The following is a 21,166-nucleotide window of genomic DNA, read 5'->3' as shown; positions in this document are numbered from 1 at the left end:
ACAGCTATCTCCAGGCAGGCACTTCATCAGACCCCAAACCAAACCAAAGCCCCACCCCGACAGACTGCATACAGTTGGCTGTTTCGTGGTGTTTGAAAATGTCTCAAGGGCTGATGGATTTTTGTTTTTTCCTCTCTCCTAAAATTTCTGTATGCTGACTTGGGGCATCCAGAGAAAATCACTGTGAAAACTGGCATGGGCTGTCTGGCTCTTCTCTGCTCCCCACCACACCCCTCTTCCCAGCCCCACTGTTAAAGGGCCCCAGACAGAGGAGTGCAGCCAGGGAAAGAGGCCCCAGGCTGTGGCCCTGGGCTGGCTTTGGCACTGGCAGCAGAGTCATGTGGAGGGCTCAGGCCATTCCAGTTTGGGGCCAAGGGCAGTGAGTCACCCTCCAGGACAGACAGTGCTGAACAAGTGCAGCTGCAGCCTGGGGAGGTCACAGCCCCAGGCAGGTAAGCAAACGCAACCTCAGCACAGCATAGCCGCCTGCACACTGAGGGCCCATTTGAATTTTCACTGGTTGAAAGAATAATATCAAAACAAGAATCACATTTGTGACACATAAAATTCTAGTTTCACAGGCAGTTTTATTGGAACACAGCACACCCACTGCCCCCGAGTCCATGCTGCCTTCCTGCAGACAGCAAATCTGAGGTGTTGTGGCAGACCCCATACAATTTCAGAGGATGAAGTGATTACCACCTGTACTCTCAGAGGAGGCCTGCCGAACCCTGCCCTAAGCAAACAAGAGTCAGCCCTTTCTGATGAAACACTGGAGCTGTTTTGGTTCAGTTTGGCTCAGTGTGAGTCTCACAACTGCGTTAGAGGCAGGACTTGCACTATGTTCACCTCCACATGATGCATAACTGAGCTCAGAGCACTGTCTTAAGAACTGCAAACACCATGCAGGGCAGCAACAAACTGATGCCATTACTGATAGAATCGGCAGACAGGCTCTGGGGCAGGAATATGGGTGTGGAGAGCCCCACCCCCCCGCCCCCGGGGCCAACGTCAGTGTCAGAGCATGAGCTCCAACGCAGCAGAGGGGAGCAGGACCGAAGACACAGTGTGCTGCCAACAGCTCATTGAAGCCTCCATCAGGCTCCAGAGGGTCTGCTGGCTTGGTGTGACTCACCTGTGGGGAGCCACCAGTGTCCATTGGGATGCGAGAGATCCCAGCTTGCCTGCTAAACTCCTTCCTCTAGTCCAGCAGGAGCATCATAAGGTCCCCTCCTCTCATGTCCTTCCCCACGGCCCAAAATGAAGCCAGTGAGCCAGGTGAGGGGCAAGGAGAGAGGAAGACGGAGACTTGGCAGTGGGAGCACCACAAGGTGCTCCTATCACGTGGGGTGTGGGAGTCAAGGAATTGGAATTTGTGCCCCTAGGTGAAACGGGGGTGCCTAGAAAGGTGGAGTTGATGCACTGGGGTGGGAAGCAGTGGGAGGGAGTGGTAAGTGCCTGGATGTAGAACAGGGCTGTAGTAGTGAGTTCTTGGTGCCATAGGAAACGGGTAAATTTCTGTGCTTTGGACTCCAATCATCAATTCAGTTTGGCAGAAGGAGCCTCAGGAGGAAGCCCAGCCCTGTAATACTGACCTTGGATTCCCGGCCTCCTGACCTGGGGGGTGGATGTGCCTGTTGTCCTACACTCTATGCAGGGCTTCATCAGGGCGGCAGAAACCCAGCACTGCACAGTGTGGGCACCCTGAGCCCACTCAGAATCAGAATGCAGCAGACAGAGGGCCAAGGTTAAATAGCCTCTGAGCCTGGAGGGCTGCTTATTCCAAAGACAGACCACAGTCTCTACTGATTTAATTACAGGTAGGAGTGAAAAGGGAGGGGAATAATTCTCAAAGGGGAAAGTATTTGGGTCCCACACACACCTTCATGCCCAGAGGGGCTGGGGTTTACACATCCCCAGGTGACTGACAGGGAAGGAGTGAGGCCTAGAGCTCACAGGACAGAAAGGGTGAGGCCCTGCTTCCAGAGGCGTGTCCAATGCAAGCTATGGTGCTGGGTGGTGCCCCTTTTTAGGGCACATGGGTGTCACACAGCCTGGGCAGGCTGATGGCACTCCTGAGCAGCACTCTCTAGGTGGGCAGGTTTGTTTTCCTCTCTCTGCTCAGGGCTCTCCAGTGCTGTATGTGGAAAACCCAGTCTTTGGCTCCTGCCTGCCTACCCAGCAGAAACATGTGGAGATCACCACACTCCCACTGATTCAGGCTGAGGGACTGGAGCCCGTGTGTGGGTATGTGTGCTCTGAGTGTCTGGGTGAGCCCAACTTGAGTGCACTTTCTGCACATGCACATGTGTACACATGTGTGAGTCTCTGGGTAAACCCAGCACGTGTGTGCTTTTTCTGGATTTCTGTGTGAACCTAGTGGGCACTGCAGGGCCTGTGGGTGCCTCCCAGCAGCTGCAGACACTCCCCAAGGTCTGAGGAGGCTCTCTGTGTCCATCCCCCGGGCTGTTTCAAAGGAGCCTGGGAGATGCCCACTTCTCTATGTTCCTCTCTTCCCTCCGAGGGGCCTCTCACAGACTCCAAACTGAGCAAAAAGCAGCATCAATGAGTGTCTTCAAAAAACATTCTCATAGTAGCACTTTTCTTTTGTTTCTGGATAGAAATGTGGCAGTGAAAGCAAAAATCAACACTTTTTTAAACAGGTACAGTATGTACTATTTTCTCATTTGGCTAAAAACTGGGCAATGAAATAGTATTTTAGGTGTTTCTATGATGACCTCAAGGTATACTAGCCTTTTAGATTCAGTTAGAAACTGGCCTGTCCACCAGAGATGGACAAGTGAGGGGGTTGCTGAGCGACCATGGAGTGGGCAGGTGCAGGCTGCATAGAGGTGGAGGAGGGACTTGGGATGCAGGATGCGCCTACAGCACTTAGACATGCTGGGTTAAAGGTGAGCAGACTTCATTCACAGAGACTTAAACCTTCCCTTTATGCCTAACAATAGCAGAGAAAGGATGACAGTGCAGCTACTGGAGATGCTGGGAACCTCGGGTGTGGCCATGCAAAGCAGTCCCCGAGTGCTGGGCATAGCCCACCCTGACTGTGGAGCCACGTGGCTGTGCAGGGCCCGCCGGGGCTCAGCTGAGTTTGAGTTCGTGGGTGCTTCCAACTCCCCAGCAATTCGAGAGGACCTGGGCAGAACACTGTGTGCTATGTCCACAGACAGAACTCCCCTCCTGCAGCTGCACCTTGGTGCTCTGCAGGGGACCCCGCATGGCTGCCCCTGGTCTGCACAGCCGCCCTGGGTCCTCCTGGCGTCTGCATCTGAAGGCAGCATGCAGAGGTTGAGGATGACATACCAAGAGAAGTGATTCTCATCAAAAGCTCTCATTTCTGCACTTTTGTCCTTCTAGGTCAGTTTTCTCACTCGTCGAGTGTGCTTGTCAACTGTCAGGGTTGTCTGGTCCACAGCAGTGGCGATGCTGTCCAAGGCCTCATCCTGTCTCTCCAGCTCCGCCTTGGCCTCCAAGGCGAGACCCTTCAGCCTCCCCAGGATCTGGGAGGAGCACAAAGAAAGAGGGGCTGACTTAATGTAACCTCTCAAAGACAGACAATGTTTATTTCCATCATTTTCACAATACTTAAGGAATTTTGTGAGTCAGGGGGGATGATACACCCCCATGGTGGAGCCCAGAGCGAGAGCTTGGTTTGGATCTGGGCTCTGCTGCTGACTGAGAGCTGTTGGGAGATGACGCCTTTGCCCCTGGCCTTGCTCCAGGCCACGGGCGGCAGTCTGACCACGAGTCCCTGGGGCGCTGCTATTAGAACTCACGGTGTGCTGTGTCACCGACACCTCACATCCTTGAGGAATTCCCACCAGAACAGCGGGCCCACGACTGGGACCCAGTAGTTCCCAGCTACTGCCCAATCATTGTGTTCATTACCTGTCTGTACCCAAGGGCCCAACCATGCACTCAATCTCAAAATGCAATATTTAAGCCCTCACCAGTGTAGCTCAGTTGGTTGGGCATTGTTCCACAAAGCCAAAGGTCGCCGGCTGGATTCCTGGTCAGGACACATGCCTGGGTAGTGGGTTCAGTCCCCAGTTGGGGTGTGTATAAGAGGCAACCAATAGATGTTTCTTTCTCACATTGATGTTTCTCTCCCTCTCTTTCTGCCTCCCTTCCCTTCTCTTTAAAATAAAATCTAAAAAACCCCCACAGTAATTAAAAAGAAAAGCAAAATCCCACTGTCATATGCTTGAAACCACTTCACATACAAATACGAAAGGCAGAATAGAACATGCCACAAATAACCCAAATCACATAGCACAGACCCCCACCCCTCACTCCTGCCCCCAGTCTGAGAAACTGAGACACAAGGAAACTGACCAGGAAGCACAGGGCCTGGGGCTCTGGGAGACAGAGAAGGGACATGGGTGAGGACACATGGAGGGCAGAGAAATGCCACAAGCCCCAGTGATACCACAGGGGAGGCCGTGGGCACCCGAGGGGTAGAGGCTGCTCCAGCAGCAGAGTGGGGAAGCAGGTCAGGCTGGGCTGTGGCCCTTCCCTAACTTGTGACTCATGTCATCCTCACACAGTGTCTCATAAACCAGCAAGTACAGCTGTTTTATGACAAGTCTACTGAGACGAACTGCATTGTGAAATGTATTTTAACTACATTCTTACTGAGCCTGGGCTGAAAAATTTAATATCCTCAAGATGACAAAAGGAATGATTTTAAGAGAAACTGTAATGACCAACTACTTACTGTAAATGTTAATGCCTCTTTCAGGGAAATGTTCAGATCCCTGGTTAGGTTGAGAAGCAGAAACACAGAATATGAGTCAGCACGAGTGGCCATTGTCCCAGGGGTCAACCTGCCTTGTCACACAGGGATGGACGTCCTCAGGGAACAGCCTGGATGACCACCCCAGAGGACCCCAAGTTCAATATATTGATAACACGTTGTGCCCCACAATGGTATTGGCCACAGGTCCCACCAGGTGGTCCAGGACAATGCTGCCCCTGGGACAACAGAGTGGACAGCCCCACATGGTGTTGGGGACGGCACCCCATTAGGTCACATGGCAGCTCTGTGCTGAGAATCAGGAGAAATGCCTAACCACCTGGCCGCCACCAAATGCCCAGAGGGCTGCTACCTCCAGTTATCGCGAAACAGGGTCAAGACAGGGTGACGTTAGGGCTCCCACGGTCAGCTCCCTCCCCAGGACTGAGGAGGCTGCAGTGAGGTCATAGGTATGAATGAGCTGAGGAAACTGTGAGTGCTCCATGAGGCACTGGATGCCACCCCCCCACCCCCCGAACCCCCCCATGGAGGGAAAGGGATGGGCAGAGCAAGGCTGTCCCTAGGCAGCCAAACGCAGGCTGGTGGCAGAAGCAGGACCCAGCCCATACCTCTCTCCAAATACAGCACTGTCACCGGACCTTCGACACCAGACATGAGTGAGTCATGACCCCAGTGCCCAGGCTCAGGTACCACCTCTCTGCACCCCTGGGAGCTGGTGGAAACTCCATCAGCCGAATCACAACTCATGAAAGAAACAGCGCTCACCACCATGCCAGGTCTTGCCACGTTGCTTTCTCTGATCAAGTGCTCCCTCTGGACTTACCCCATCTTTAGTGTGGTAGCAAGGTGCTCTACCAGGAATGTGCACAAAATGTCCCCTGGAAGACTGGCCTGTGCCACATGCCCACACCTGAGCAGACACCCCTGGGGCCTCTCTCCTGCATTGGGTGCTGGGGCTGCATAGACCCTGCCACTCTCTGCACCATCTAGGTCACTGTCAGTCGTGTCCAAGTGGGGTCCAGTTCATTTCCAACTGCACTATCCTTCAGAAGCACCAGGCCCCAGGCTCTAAACAGCCACCCCTGGGCCAAGTGGAGGGCAGAGACGGGCTCTCAGCAGGCAGCCACTATTTCCTTCCTTGCAGGTCAGGACAGAGCTCAGAGAAGAGCCCCCAAAATCCAAATCCAGACCAGGGCCATGGCTGGACACACACTGTCACAATCCCGGGGTGCCTTCCCCTGGCTCCTTCCACACTGACATCCACTCACACAGGAAAGTACACTGTGGTCCGAGTGTATGCACACACGTATGTCCTGTGTCCTCACCCCCCAGCCACCCTAGTCAGATAAGGCTGAGGTACGTGGCTTCTGCTAACCTTCAGACCCACTCTGCTGTCCACACCTGGCTGAGGCTGCTGGCTGACTCACCTGTTTCCTACGTTCCTGGGATGCAGCTCCCAGGGTGGCCCTGACATGACTGTCACAGAGAAACCAGGGGTCACAGTGCAATGACAGAGGTCACATCACTATGACACAGAGAGAGATGGAAAACATCCCTTTAAAAATGGCCAAAGGCCTACCACCAGAGGGGCAGGACATTCCCACACCATGGGAGGCTGGGGTCAGGGCTGTGCTGGCTTGCTGAGCCCTGGGCAATGGTGGCAAGGGGTCTAGAGTGAGGAAAGCCACACTTGTAATGTTAAATTTCCTAATATACTTTAAAAACTAGAAAATGGTAAGTGTGATTAATTTTAGTAATATTTAACCCAATCAACTCCAAATAGTATCATTTCAACATGAAATTAACAAACAATTATTAATGGGATATTTTATATCCTTTTTTCCTATGAAGTCTTAGCAAGCCGGTATGAACACTACATCTGCCATATTTCAACTTGGACCAGCCAGTTGTCAAGTGCTCAGCAGCCACATGTAGCTGGTGGCTGCTACGCCACATAGCAGAGGACCATGCTGCCATATGACAGCCTGCCCATGTACTCCCAATTCCATGACAGTCCCTGTGTGCCCCTACATGTCCCTGGGCCAGCCACCTGCTTCACTGAGCTGAGTGGACCACCTCTGCCCCCATCCACAATGAAACAGTGGCAAAAGCAAGAACAGCTGCACCCCCATGTCTGTGGTCACTCAGCACAGTCACAGTAGGCATGTCCTACTTGTTCTGTGAGCAAGAACAGCTGACTTGCAGATGCTGAGCATTTTACTGATGCAGTACAAACAAGGGCTGGCTCTCCTGGACTTTTTGACTTAGAAATGTCTCCCAGAGGATGGCCATAACTGTAGCCTTCATTCTGTGCAGCCTGTTGAGACCCTTGGCTGCTCTGTAAAAACTGTACTTGAAATTAATTCTGCAAAAACATAAAAAGGACTTTTACTAATTGCACAAAGACGATTCCTGAGTAAAACACCAAATTACTGGTACCTCACGATGTAGGTCCCACATCTTTTTCCTTTAAGACAGGGATTGAAGTAATTAAATGGCATTGTGTGCATTCTATATAACATGGATGGAAAGAAGGGTGAATAGGAAGACTGGCCAAACCTTAAAACAGTTGTTACTTCTGTGGCCCAGGATGACAAGCTGTCTAGTCATTCACATAGGACACTGCCAGCCTCTGAAATGTCAGCCGGACGGTCAGAGGGGCCCTCCTGGGGTTCTGAGTCAAAGACCAGGCTCAAAGTAGACTCTCCTCTGAGTCTGTGCAACACTAATACACCCAGAAGTTTTCTTTCCAGCCATATTCATGCCTATGTAGAATTACCTGGTTAAAAGTGCGAGTGTTATAAGGAAATAGCTTTATAAATTCCAAAGAAATACACACTCAGAAATGCACTCAGCACAGGCAAGATGGGAAAGTACCTACTGGCTGCCCATGCCTGGTGGGGAGGGGTTCTCCCACTCCTCCACTTGCAGGGTCCCTTCCCCCAAAGGTGCCATGCTCACCAGCCTCCAGGACTGGGGAGGGGAAGCCACACACTCAGGCAGGAAGTAGAGGCACCTGAAGTGCCCGGGACAGAGCACCCGGGACTGTCCTCTCCTGAAGGTGACGAACCTCGACCTCGTTGCACACCAGGGCACCTCCATCCACCCAACACCACCAGTTCAGGACAGCAACACGAGCGTGGACATGGAGACATTTTTGTCTTCCAACTACCTCTCTCTTGTTTATAAAAACAGAAAGTAAGTTATGGAAAATGGCTCCTCCAGTAGGGCAGGTCCACTTACCAAAACAGATGTTTAAACGTTTGTGCCTCCCCTGAGCCACTGCTCCGAGCTCTGCAGCGAGCTGAGCCCTCCAGGGAGTCCTAAGCGGCTGTCACTGCACCAAGGGAAGGACAGGGGACACAGACGTATGGGCCTGGTGTTTCCAGAATGTCTGTAATATTCCGTTGTCTCAACTTACAGTCAGAAAAAAGAAAATATTTGTTTTACCTCATGAGAAAATCTCTAGGATTCAGAGCATTACTACAGTATTAAGCACTTAAAGTTAGTTTAGTATAAGCTAGATTGTCTGCCCTCATCTTGTTATTAAGCTGACTCACTGCAAAACTGAATTTTCTTACAGTGAGCAATTAGCAACCATTTAAGAACAGAGCTGGGATAAATCAAGCTGTCTGCAACTTCCAACTCCCAACAGTCCTGCCGGCTGGGGTCATTAATACACTACAGAGAAGGCGAAGGGGGAAAAACAGGCTTCCAGCACTGCCGAAGCTCTGGGGGCTGTAAAGAAGATTTTAGGCTACAATCTGTCACATCCAGCACTCACAGACCACCCCCATGTCCCATCAGGTCCCTCTGCATTCCTAAGGCCCCGGTATGGGGTTCTCTTCTAGGGGCCCATGTGCCCCCAACCTCACGTCCCCTCCCAGCACACAGGGCAGCAGAGCTGAGCACAAGCCTGCTGAACAAGCCAGGGGCGAGCCTGCACGGCAGGGACCAGGCCACCTCAGTCACAAGTGGCCTCTCTCTCCAACTCAAGGTCCACCTGGGGAAAGCACAGGTGAGCACTTCCTGTGAGCAGAGGGGTCCTGGGAGCCAACCTGCCACCAGACCTTAAACAGTGTTTCCCACAAGAACCAGGTGAAAAGAAGAAAGGAAGACACTCAATTCCCTGAAGGTCTCTCTTACATGTGGAAGTAAGCCCTCAATAGGCAATTCTGAGTATAAAACACACAGAAAATGCATTAGGTCTGAGGCTTTTCATGCTGACAGGCTTGCGACCTACTGAAGACCCAATGACACACTTGTCTGGAGCTCACAAACAACGCGCCAAAAGGTGCAGGCCCTCTCTCCTCATCTCTACACAAGCCTTCTGAAGGGGCCCTGTCCTGCAAAGTGTGGCAGGACATCGGGGAAAGGTGCAGCCTGCGCAAGGCCACGGTGGCACAAAGGTAGTCTCTGACCACTGGAGACCAGGCCCCCATGTTACAGAAGGGACGGGCAGATGTGCTGTTGAGGACGTGAGGTGGAACTGGTTCCCACGTTCAGTCCAGTCCTTCTCCTCAAACCACACAAGCCGACTTCCCAGCCTGAACTGAAAGCCAACTAACACCTGCCATTTTAAAAAAGTTAGTAAAATGATATCAGCAATGGAAACAGAGGAGTTGAACAACACTACACATCACCAGGACCTAACAGATCCCCAATCAGCTGAGCACAGACATCCTTCCCAGGTGCGCACAGAGGTCGCCAAGGCTGCCGGCGTGCTGGGCCCCAGAACAAGCCTCAACTGCAAAGAGACTAAAGTAACAGAAAGTAAGTTCTCTGGCCACTGTGGGATAAAACTAGAAATCTATAAAACTAGAAAATTCATAAATATGTAGAAATTAACATATTCTTAACCAATAGGTCAAAGAGAAATTAGTAAAATTTTTTGAGACAAATGAAAATAAAATATAACGTACTAAAATACTAGAAACCAAATCCAGAGACTTACTCCAGAATGCAAAGGTGGTTCACTGTGTAAGAAAATCAATGGCTGTGACAAACCACATTACTAGAACACCAGCACACCAAGGGAGGAAGACACTGGTAAAACCCCACGCGCCTCAGGGAAGCCCTGTGTGGTGAGCAGGGAGGGTAGTGCCCAGTGCTGCCAGTGGATGGGTAGTAGGGAGCATAGCTCCAAGGAGGCCCTCCCAGACCTCACCCCACACGTCTCTGCATCTGGCTGTTCCCTATCTGTATGCACCCTTTGTATCCCTACATGGAGTGAGTTCCTGCACTGTGTGAGTAGCTCTCATGAACTACCAAACCTGAGAGGGGTCATGGGAACCCCCCAGACCTGTAGCCCATTGGTCAGAAGTACAGGTTGTTGGGGACCCCACTGCAGCTGGTGTCTCAAGGAGGGGCAGTCCTGCTGAGGAGCAGGCCCACGGTGGGGCCTGTGCTAACAATGGACAACTAATTAATGCCAGAACTGGACTGCAGTTCACCAGCTGGGCTTGGTAGAATTGCATCAAAGGGCATTACCAAGAAAGTTAAAAGACAACCTACAGAATGGGACAAGTATTTGTAAATCACATATCTGAAGAGGGTTTGATATCTGGAATATATAAGGAACCCCTACAACTTAAACAAAAAGATAAACAACCAATTAGCAAATGGGAAAAGAACTTGAACAGACACTTCTCCAGAGAAGACATACGAAGGGCCCATGAACCATGAAGTGATGTTCACAACGGCAGTCGTCAGGGGTGCACAGATCAAAACCACAATGAGAGCCCTTCACATCCACCAGGATGGCTATTACAATTTTAAATTTTTCAAAAAGAAGCCCTGGCTGGCGTAGCTCAGTGGATTGAGCGCGGGCTGCAAACCGAAGTGTCGCAGGTTCGATTCCCAGTTAGGGTACATTCCTGGGTTGCAGGCCATGACCCCCAGCAACCGCACATTGATGTTTCTCTCTCTCTCTCTCCCCCTCCCTTCCCTCTCTAAAACTAAATAAATAAAACCTTAAAAAAAAAAAGAAAATCTCAAACTGTGTTGGAGACAATATAGAAAAACTGAAATCCTCATGCATTGCTGGTGGGAATATAAAATGCTGGAGCTACGATTAAACACAATTTGGCAATTCATCAAAAAGCTAAACGTAGAATTACCCTGAGAACAGGCAATTTCACTCCTAGGAATATGCCCCAGAGAGTGGAAAGCAGGACTCACAGACGACATACAACAGATGCTGTTGCATGGATGCTCACAGCAGCAGAGTCACAAGGGTCACAGGCAGAAGCAACCAGGTATCTATCAACAGATAAATGGGTGAACAAAATATGGTATCCATACAACAGAATATTATATACCCATAAAAAGGAAAGAAGTTCCAACTCATTCTGCAAAATGGATAAGCCCTGAAAACATAATACTAAGTGAAAAAAGCCAGACACAAAGGAAGACTATGGGATGCACCTTAGAGGAGGTGCCCAGGACAGGCAAATGCAGAGACAGAGGCGATTAGTGGTGCCCAGGGGCTGCAGAAAGGGGAAACAGTTTTGGAAGCATCAATGGTGGTGATGGTTGTATATATTGAATGTAATTAATGCCACTGAATTGCACATGTAAAAAGGTTAAAATGACAAAATTTGTATTATATATGTATTTTACCATAATTAAAAACATGGCTGTAGTCGATATAAATAATATACATCTATAACCTTCCATAGGCAGGCACTCAGAACAATCAAACACCTACTTTTAGGACTCAAGGTTCACTGAAATGCTGACTGAGAAGATAGGAAAATATTCCATAGAGAACAAGTCATCCTCTGTTCCAAATGCCAGAGTGCATTTCCTGCGCCCACATACCCCCACCACAGCCACAGCTGCTCTGGGAGAGGCTCCCTGGGATGCTGGCGTGGTCTGGATTCCTAGAGCTCCTTATCTGGCAGCCCCTTCCCATCTACAATTCCCAGGGCATTGGAAGGACGGACACATTCCCAAGACTCATATGCCCTGAGACATGCAGCCCAGATTGAGCTACGGCTTCTATGCAAGGGAGGTTCAGCGCACCTGCCCAGCCTCTTGTCTGCTGCAGGTGGCACACAGCCACAAGCTGGGCAGGCCTTCCCACTCTGAACAACCATGGCCTCAGACAACATGGCCCATGCTAGCGAGGTGACCACATTCAACGTGACAAGAGCTGACGGCTGTTCTGGGGATTGCAGGGTGGGGCAGGGGGTGCTGTGTGTCTGTCTGCTGTCTGTCAAAGCAGTGCTCACAGTTACCAGTGACCTAGTTAACCAACTTTGCAGACAGAAAAATCATGAATGAATAATTAAAAGGCGTGACATTTTAGTTTTTGCCATGGACAGTGGGGACTGAAGTCAGGGCCTTCCTTGCCTTTCATCCATGGTGATTGAGGCCACGGGAGGAGCAGCCCACCCCCGTCTAAGGGCCAACAGGGCAGGGCCAGGACCCCAATTCCTAACCCAGGGCTTATCCTGGGGCATGTGTTGTCCTACTGAAGTGCCAATGGTGACTGGATGTCAGAAGTTACTAGCACCTTTTCCCAATTACCAAGTATGGTTTTAACATTTAGAAATGACATAGGATGTTATGTCAGGAACATTTATTTGTTATTCACAATTAAAGTAACAGTGGACCAGCTCACTGGCATATCTAGACTGGTATCAAAGCCGTAAATAAAAACAGCATCATAAAAACCTCCCCCACAATTAAAGAATGAACAGACAGGCAGAGGTTCCAAAGGCACAAAACAAGAAGAGAACCTGGGGGGAATGGGCAACGGTCTGAAGCTGTCCCACCACTCCTCACCCAGTCCTCAGTGACTCCAAACTGCTTACAGGACACAGTCCTGACCACCTACCTGCCTGGCAGGAAGGTCTCACTGTCTGTGCCACATCCCTTGCAGGTTGCCAGCCACCTGTCTTCCTAATGCATTGGTGCTGCTGCACAGCTGACATGAGGACACCCTGCTGGTCACTGAGTCGCTGTGCACTAACAGTGAACACGCTAACCACTCAGACATTTATTTGGGGCTGAAGAACACTGGTTAAATACAATCCTCTTACTGCGATTAGGTCTACAAGAAATGACTGATGCTGTTGATGATTTCCTTTGCTATGCAAAAATGTTTTAGTTTGATGTAGTCCCACTTCATAATTTTTTCTTTTGTTTTCCTTGCCCAGGGTGATATATCAGAAACACTATTGCTACAACACATGCCTGACATTTTCCTGCCTATGTTTTCTTCTAGGATTTTTATGGTTTCAAGTCTAACATTTGTCTTTAATCCACGGTGAGTTTAGTCTTGTGTATGGTGTAAAAAGGTGGTCTAGTTTGCCCTGGCTGGTGTGGCTCAGTGGACTGAGTGCCAGCCTGCGAACCAAAGGGTCGCCGGTTTAATTCCCAGTCAGGGCACATGCCTGGGTTGAGAGCCAAGTGCCCAGTAGGGGATGCGCAAGAGGCAACCACACATTGATGTTTCTCTCCCTCTCTTTCTCTCTCATTTCCCCTCTCTAAAAAGAAATAAAATATTTTTTTAAAAAAGGTGGTCTAGTTTCATTTTTTGCACATCTGTCTAATTTTCCCAGTACCATTTACTCAATAGACTATCCCATTGTATGTTTTTGCCTCCTTTGTCAAATATTAATTGACTATAAAGGTGTGGGTTTATTTCTGGGCTTTCTATTCTTTTCTATTGATCTATTTGCCTGTTTTTATGCTAGTACCACATTGTTTTGATTACGATGGCTTTTTAGTATAATTTGATATCAGGTAGTATAATTCCTCTAACTTTGTTCTTTCTTGAGATTGCTGAGGCTATTCGGGGTCTGTTATGGTTCCACGTTCATTTTTGGAATATCCTAGTTTTGTGAAATATGCTATTGGTATGTTCACAGGGATTGTATTGAATATATAGATTGCTTTGGGTAGTATGGACATTTTAATGTTAATTCTTTCTATCCATGAGCACAGTATATGCTTCCACTGTGTCTACCTTCTTCAATTTCTTTCCTCAGTCTCTTACACTTTTCAGGGTACAGATCTTTTACATCCTTGGTTAATTTATTCCTGGGTATTTTCTTCTTTTTGAAGCAATTGTGAATAGAACTGTTTTCTTAGTTTGCCTTTCTGATAGTTCATTACTAGTGTTTAATGAAAAAACAACCCACTGAATGGGAGGACATATTCTCCAATGATACATCTGATAGGGGTTAATGTAAAAAAAACTTTAAAGAACTTGTAAAACTCAACACCAAATAACAAACAATCCAATTAAAAAATGGGCAGAGAACCTGAAAATACACTTCTCTAAAAGCAACATACAGATGGCCAGTAAAACAAAGGAAAAGATGCTCAATGTCACTAGTCATCAGAGAGATGCAAATTAAAATCACAATGAGATATCACCATACACCTGTCAGAATGTCTATCATTAACAAATCAACAAACAAGTGCTGGAGAGAATATGGAGAAACAGGAACCCTGGTGCACTGTTGGTGGGAACACAGACTGGTGCAGCCCCTGTGGAAAGCATTAAAAGAGATACCTCAAAAAACTAAAAATGGAACTGCCTTATGACCCAGTGATACCAATTCTGGGAATATATCTGAAGAAACCCAAAACACTGATTCTAAAGAACATATGCACCTCTATGTTTATTATAACCTTATTTATAATCACCAAGATTTGGAAGCAGTCCAAGTACCTATCTGTATTACAGTGAATAAAGAAGCTGCGGTATACCTACACAGTGGAATACGATGCAGCAGAAAAAAAAAAAAAAGGAACCCTTTGCAATAGCATGGATGGACCTGGAGGGCATTATGCTGAAATAAACTAGTCATATAAAAACAAGTACCATATGATTTTGTTCACCTAATGGACAAAATGAATAAAAGCAAAATGGAGACAGACCCATAGACAGAGAGCAGGCTGCATGTTCGGGGCGAGGAGGGGAGTTGAGGGGCTGGGAGTGTGGAGGGATTGAGAAAAAAGAAAACAGAGAAAACTCATGGATACAGACAGCTGTGTGGTGACTGCCAGGGAGAGGGGGTGGGAGGAGGCAGGAGAGGATAAATGGTGATGGAAAGAGACTTGACTTGAGGTGGTGAACACATAACACAGAGTAGAGATGTGTTGTATAAATGTGTACCTAAAACCTGTATAATTTTGCTAACCAAAGTCATCCCATAAACTCAATAAGAAAGAAAAAAAGAAATGACTTTTTTTCCAGGACTATGAATTAGGACAAGTTTCAATATCAAGGAACAGAGAATAGGGGGAAATGGCCAGGATGCCAGTCACTTGAGATAAAATGTATTCTATCATTTCTTTAAAAGACAAAATGACTTGAGTTTCTTAAGATAGTTTCAGAGCCAGCAGGGAAACACACTCTTTTCTGCCCTAGAGTTACTGCAGGAAAGTCCCTGAGAGTCGCTAGCACAGGAGCCTGTGGAACATGCTCCACTGAGCTGGCAGGTGGGGGTGGGAGGTTGAGGTGGGGCAGTGCCCAAGGCCCCAGGGAAGCAGTGGGGTCACCTCCTACCCCTCCTTGGCGAGGCTGCCTCTTAAGTTAAATGCTTCTCTTCACACCAGCCCACCCATTGTCTTCATTTTCCAGTGAATAGACTTTAATTGAACTGAATGTATCACCTCAGTTTTTCTTCTAATTTTTGTGTTTATTGTTTCTAAAGATATTAGACACAACAGGCAGACTACAAGCCCTAATATAATCAGACAGAAAGTTCACATCTATGACCTAAAACCTTCTCTGAAGCCCATACTGCGCACCCTCTTTACCGGGAGGGAAGGGTCCCTGCAGCTCTCAGTGCAGGGCCCAGGGTTCCCATGACGCCCTCCCCGCAGCCCCAGGGTGGGGGCTGCTGCACCTGCCTGCAGCAGCCAAGACAGCAGACCCATGACAGCTCCTTATCTAGCTTTTTTGGTGAAAGAGGGAGGCGGGGTGAAGAAAAACCAAATGCAGGACGAGACGGAGGAGTGGAGGTTCAGAACTTACTAAGAAAATGGCCATGAAACCGAGATACCCTCAGGGGAAGTCAGATGTGGTTTTATTTTGTCATCTCTAAATGCTGCATCCAATATGTGGCAGCAGCACACACTGTAACAGAGAGCCACAGTTCCGAGGCCAGGACGCCCACACACCACCAAGCACGACCCTGCGCTCGGCCCGGTGACCTGCCCCCCGCCTGTCCCCCCTTCCCCCACGCCCCCATCCGGAAATCAGGCCGTGCAGGTTCTCCGCACCAACTGCCATGGAAGACCTGCTTCACAAAATGACTCATCCAGCATTTGTAGCGGGGAAAAAAAAAAGCTGAATTGGGGGTGCTCTTGCATTGTTTTCTCCCCCCAAATTGAACTCATTTCTCCTTATGATTGGGCTTCCCACAGGGCGCAACCTGGCCTCTAACAGGAAACGTGATTGACGTCCAGACGATCATCTCTCCCGGGAGCCAAGTTCCCCGGCAGAAGGGGGCCAGCCCCAGGAGAAAGCCCCACCCCTTGGCCTTCCCCGCCCCGTCCCCCTGCTCTGGTCCCCACTTCCTCCCCGGAGCGCCGAGTGCGGAGTGCAGGGCCCTTACTCATCAGCCCTCACACACTGTTGACTGCAGGCTGGCCACACACAGAGCGCTCACCCGGCCGGGGCAGGGTTCTCTGTGGACGGGCACTCCTGGCTGCCCGGCCGCCTTCAGAACTAACAGTTGAGCCCCCACACCTCCCTTCTTAAAGCCGCTCCATGCTTACCCTCAGCGGGCACCCTGGGGCCCAGAGGAGCCCTCTCAACCACAGCACAGCGGTGATAGGGAGCGCTGGGGGGCGAGGGAGTCCCAGACTCCTACAGCCTGAGCCGATGCTCTGGTCCCCCTCTCAGGGCGCGCACCGCAGCCTTCCCAGGTCAGGGGTTCTCAGTCCAGAGCTAGGAGGGCTGCGTATTCTGGAAATGATGGGGAACCTGCCCCACTTGGTAGCTGCAGCTAAACAGCAGCATTTCTGTGTTATTACAAAAACTAAGTTAGAGCAGGAAGAAAACTGACAAATCATGTATATTTAAATTACCCCACAGCAAAGATGAATACTTTTTTCCCCAAATGGAAAGGGCTAAGCCTCAGAAGTCCATGCCTGAGCAGACATACAGAAAACAGGCCCCAGGCATGCAGTCTTTCTTGCCCTGGTGCAGTGTGCAGCTGACAAACTGGTCTGTCCAAAGAACAGTGGGCCTCACAGGCCTGAGAGCTGTAAGCTGACTTCAGGGCACTGGGGCAGACAGCATATTCCCCACCCATATTCCAGGATACCAAGTTGGGAAGGCACAACTGCAAAACCTCATTCAACAAATAAACTGCTAAAGAGAAAGGAAAGTCAACAGGGAGAAGCTGTGCACTAAGGCAATCCCTGAACACAATGCCCGGCCTCATGCTCTGAGTTCAAGTGCACAGCACATTTCCTAGGAGGACAATGGTCCACTGGTGCACTGGCTTCCTGTCAGGTGACTCCAGGGTATTACTTTTAATTTTTTTAAAGTGAGTATGGTGTGACATTGGTTTTTAAAAACAGCTCTTATCTTTTAAACAGGAACACTGGAATATTTAGAAAATGTCTATTTGCTTCAAAATTATTAAAAAGGGGGGAAAGCCATTGTATTATCCAGCAATAACATAAGAAGACAAACTAAAAGTATTTCTATCAAATATTTAGATTTCAACTCCCTATACACGAAGTGGCAAGTCTCCTCAGAATCCAGTCGAGTACTTTCAGAGAGCAATGACAGAGTAAATGTCCTCAACTGGATGCACACACAGCACACAACCTGATAACCCATACAACACACATGTATGCACACACTACACATTACACATTACAGGCTCAGCAGAAATGCATACACGTGCACACTACACACAGCACCCCCCCCCCAGGCACACAACATACACATGCACTGGCTCAGCAACATGCACACACATATACATAACATGTATAGATTCAACACATATGTATACAAATGTAAAGATTCACAACACATGTACATGAATATACCAATTAATAGCACATGTACAAAGCACATGCAATACAGAAGTCGCCCACATAGCACTCACACATATACAGAATCACTGCACGGACACACACAGCCCACATGCATGTACATTAGCACATGTGCATACACATACATGATTGTGTGTGTCTGCACGCACAGAGCACAAGGGATGGGGACTAGGGATGGGTACAGCCTTTCCCTCCCTTCTCCTGCTGCAGGATAAAGAGCACACTGGGAGGTGCCCCAGCTGCTCTTGTGGGTGAGAGGCAAGCACAACCCTGGAAGAGTTGTTTCCAGGCAGGAAAGAGAAGGGAGTCACCTGCAAGGGAGGGTGCAACCCCCAAACGCACATTACCTGTCTCAGTTCCTGGGTGTCTTCCTCAGCAATGAGTGGCTCTCTTGTCTGCAGCTGCAGCAGCCCACCTTCTTGGTTCCCAGAGGAGGGCTCTTGTGGCCTGACACAGTCCATTAGCCCGGACGCTACAATGAAGGCAAACAGCAGCTACACCTTCCATAACTTGCACACAATGCAAAAACACTCCTGATTTGACCAAGCTCATGCCCACTCTCTGGGCCAACAAAGCTTCCTCACCAGCTTCTCTCCATTTTTGCAGTCTCCGTACTTGCTGGCCTTTGTCCTGAGGCTCCACTAAGCGGAGCAGCTGTGGGGCCCACCCAAGCCTTGCCCTCCACCCCAGTCCCAGTGGCTTCCTTACCCCACCTTGGTCCCAGGAAACACTGTCAATACCAAGGCTCTGGTTCTATAACTGGCTCTCAGAAGAAAGGCCCCTAACCAAGAGTGGTCATTTTCTTTATGATAAAAGACTATAGATTTGGAGTTTAAAACAGTGCTGGTCGAACCCCCATGAAACCCACAGGATTCTGCAGGTCTGGAAAGTAGAGGGGATGGCCAGCTGGCTGGCCGAGCACAGGGGACTGTGGAGCCAAGAGGACAGGCACTGCTCAGAACAGGTTTCTGCTCACACAGCACCTGCCTGGGTAACGTCCCCAAGGGGCAGGAAGACAGCCTGGTCAGAGTGCTAATCAGGTGGCTCACAGCCCCTCCCACAGTGTGCCACCTGTCCTTTATTTAAAGAACTGACTCTACCCACACCCTGGCATGTCAGGTCCAGATAAGAAATCAATTGGAGCCTGCTGCCAGCCCCTCTGCACAGACCACCGCAGGGATGGAGCGTGACTACTAATCAGGGCACTGGGGAGGACAGCAGGCAGCAGAAGGTGCCCTGATCTGAGACCCAGCACCAGCTCCTCTGAGCAGCCTTCTCTGCTCCAGGGAATAGGGAATGTGGGCCACAGCAGGGCCAACAGGTGACCCCAGTGGCAGCCAGCAGAGCTGCCCTTTGTCAGAGTGGCCTGGAGCAGCTTCTAAGGAGAGGAGAGGGGCAAATCTGTTGGGGTAAGGCTCTCACTGGGCCCAAAGGGCTAGGGCCCAGCTGGTGTTTAGGATACACTGACTGCGCCAGCCCCTCCCTCACTGGAGGTCAGCCACCCCCAACGTGCACACAAACACCCCCACTATTCCCATTTCTTAAAATAATTCTTACAAATAACACTCCCTGAGAGTATCTGGCCTCATCCAGGACAAATGTAGGCTGGAATGAGGACAGGAAGGAGGTTTCTCAGAGTCCCAGGAGCAAAAGGGTTATGCCAAGTGGAGTCGGCTCAGGAAGCAAAAGAGGAGCAAGTCTGCTGGAGGCAGGGCCCTGGCCCTCTTTGTGCAGGGGACAAGGGCACCCCACACAGAGTTGCCACATTCACACCGCATCTCCAGGTCTGAAAGAGTCTCACAAGACAAAACATGCATTAAAATGTCTACAGTTCTAGTCCATTCTTTAGAAAGCACTGGTTGAAACCCCTCTAGTCTAATGTTGTAGCTTGTGTTCTAGACTTGCTAAGGCCCTACCTGCACCGGCACCCCAGGGCTACTAAGGAGCACAGTGTCCAGTCCAGCATGGTCTGAAGTGCTGCTCACTGGGAGGTCACTTTTCTAAAGTGTGCCCGCAGCAGAACACCTTCAGGGCCAGGTGAAAGCTAGCATGGCACAACTGAGGCAGCGTCCTCCTAGTTGTGAGTAAGTTAAAGGAGAGGCCACCTGATGTGCGATGTTAAAGCATTATCAGTGATGACACGATGGCAAAGTGCACGTCACCAGCCCATGAGAACAGCAGTTCTCAGCCCAAGGGGTGAGGAGTACCTCACTCAGCAGAGTGGCCCTATCCACTGCTCCACCCAGCTGCGCCTATCTGGCAGAGGGCTATCTCCCAGTGCTACGAATGGCAGCATGTCCTGCAATCCAGGCCTTTCCACCAGCAGCGATATGGGTATCATTATGTTTGCCCACCTTTTAATGAATTTGCTTGGAACTACCCCTGCTGTTTACTTTTTCAGCCTCTTCCCCTGCCACTAGCTCCTGTGAGCAGAGGTTCCACCCACGCACATTGCGCAGGGCTGTGCTCTGGTACCCGCTTCCACACCCGCAGCTGCACTACTGAGAGAGGCTTACTCTTTTTGAACGTTTAACCAAAGGGTATTGATGAGAAAGCCAAAATGCAGGATGTTTCTTCCTGGAATATACTAAGGCAGAGATGTTTTTCAGGACAAGCTATGGGTTCGGCAGGACCCCTCCCAGCCCAAGGCTTTGGCCACCCCTGGTGCTCCATGTTGACAATGGAGTGGCTGACTTAGCTACCTTAATGCTTTGAAATATCTTCTGAGAAAAATTAATTTGGTTCACTATTAGATGTTTTTTGTCTCTAAAGTCATTAATTATCTCTGTTAACCAAAATAAGCACACATTGTTCAAACTATAAGGGAACTTACAGATGGTTCACTTTCCAGGAAGGAGGAGACATCAAGGGGACCTGGTTGAGCAGTGGAAGCGGCACCAGAAGGCAAATGTGAGGCAAGATTTCCTCACGGTGGGTGAGCAGGTGACCAAGACATCTTAAATTGGGTGGTTGGGGGAGGACTCTCTTGGAGGTGAGTAAACACCAAAGACAAAAAATTAGTGTCAAAACCCTTGACAGTGCCAGGCGTGAATCCCGCTCCAATGGAGATGGGTCAGTGGGCCTCCTCCCAGACCCGCCACCCCAGCACCAGGAGACAACCTGGGAGCAAGCTACTGCTCCTAAAAACCATCAAAGCCACCAAAGCAAGAACAGCTGACCAACTGACAACATCAGGAAGGGTGCAAGGAGACACAATACTGAAGTATCACGTGGGGTCCTGGAAGAGTAAACTGTGAGACAATCTAGATAAAATATAGACTTATGAGAATAGCAACGTATCCATGAAATTTGCTGATTATGACAATGAATGACACTAATGCCAGGTGACAATAA

At 49.5% G+C, this 21,166-nt stretch overlaps 1 protein-coding gene across 5 annotated transcripts in view; it reads right to left on the bottom strand.

The window, feature by feature from the left end:
• Positions 1-551: 551 nt before the first annotated feature.
• Positions 552-21,166, bottom strand: part of SNAP47 (synaptosome associated protein 47) — a 52,166-nt gene continuing 31,551 nt past the window's right edge. For 2 of the 5 annotated variants that reach the window (XM_028534569.2, XM_036032779.1), the window contains 2 exons: positions 18,160-18,284; positions 571-3,518 (listed from right to left, as the gene is read on the bottom strand). In XM_028534569.2, the coding sequence (XP_028390370.1) occupies positions 3,372-3,518; positions 18,160-18,284 (272 nt within the window). In that variant the 3' untranslated portion in view covers positions 571-3,371. Of the gene's footprint in view, positions 3,519-18,159; positions 18,285-21,166 lie in introns of all 5 variants that reach the window. The other 3 variants (XM_036032780.1, XM_036032778.1, XM_028534570.2) reach the window with 3 other exon arrangements.

The sequence above is a fragment of the Phyllostomus discolor genome, chromosome 8, assembly GCF_004126475.2.
Source record: "Phyllostomus discolor isolate MPI-MPIP mPhyDis1 chromosome 8, mPhyDis1.pri.v3, whole genome shotgun sequence".
Taxonomy (NCBI): Eukaryota; Metazoa; Chordata; class Mammalia; order Chiroptera; family Phyllostomidae; genus Phyllostomus; species Phyllostomus discolor.
Note: the sequence above shows the minus strand (reverse complement) of the source record. Positions and strands in the feature narration are given on the sequence as shown.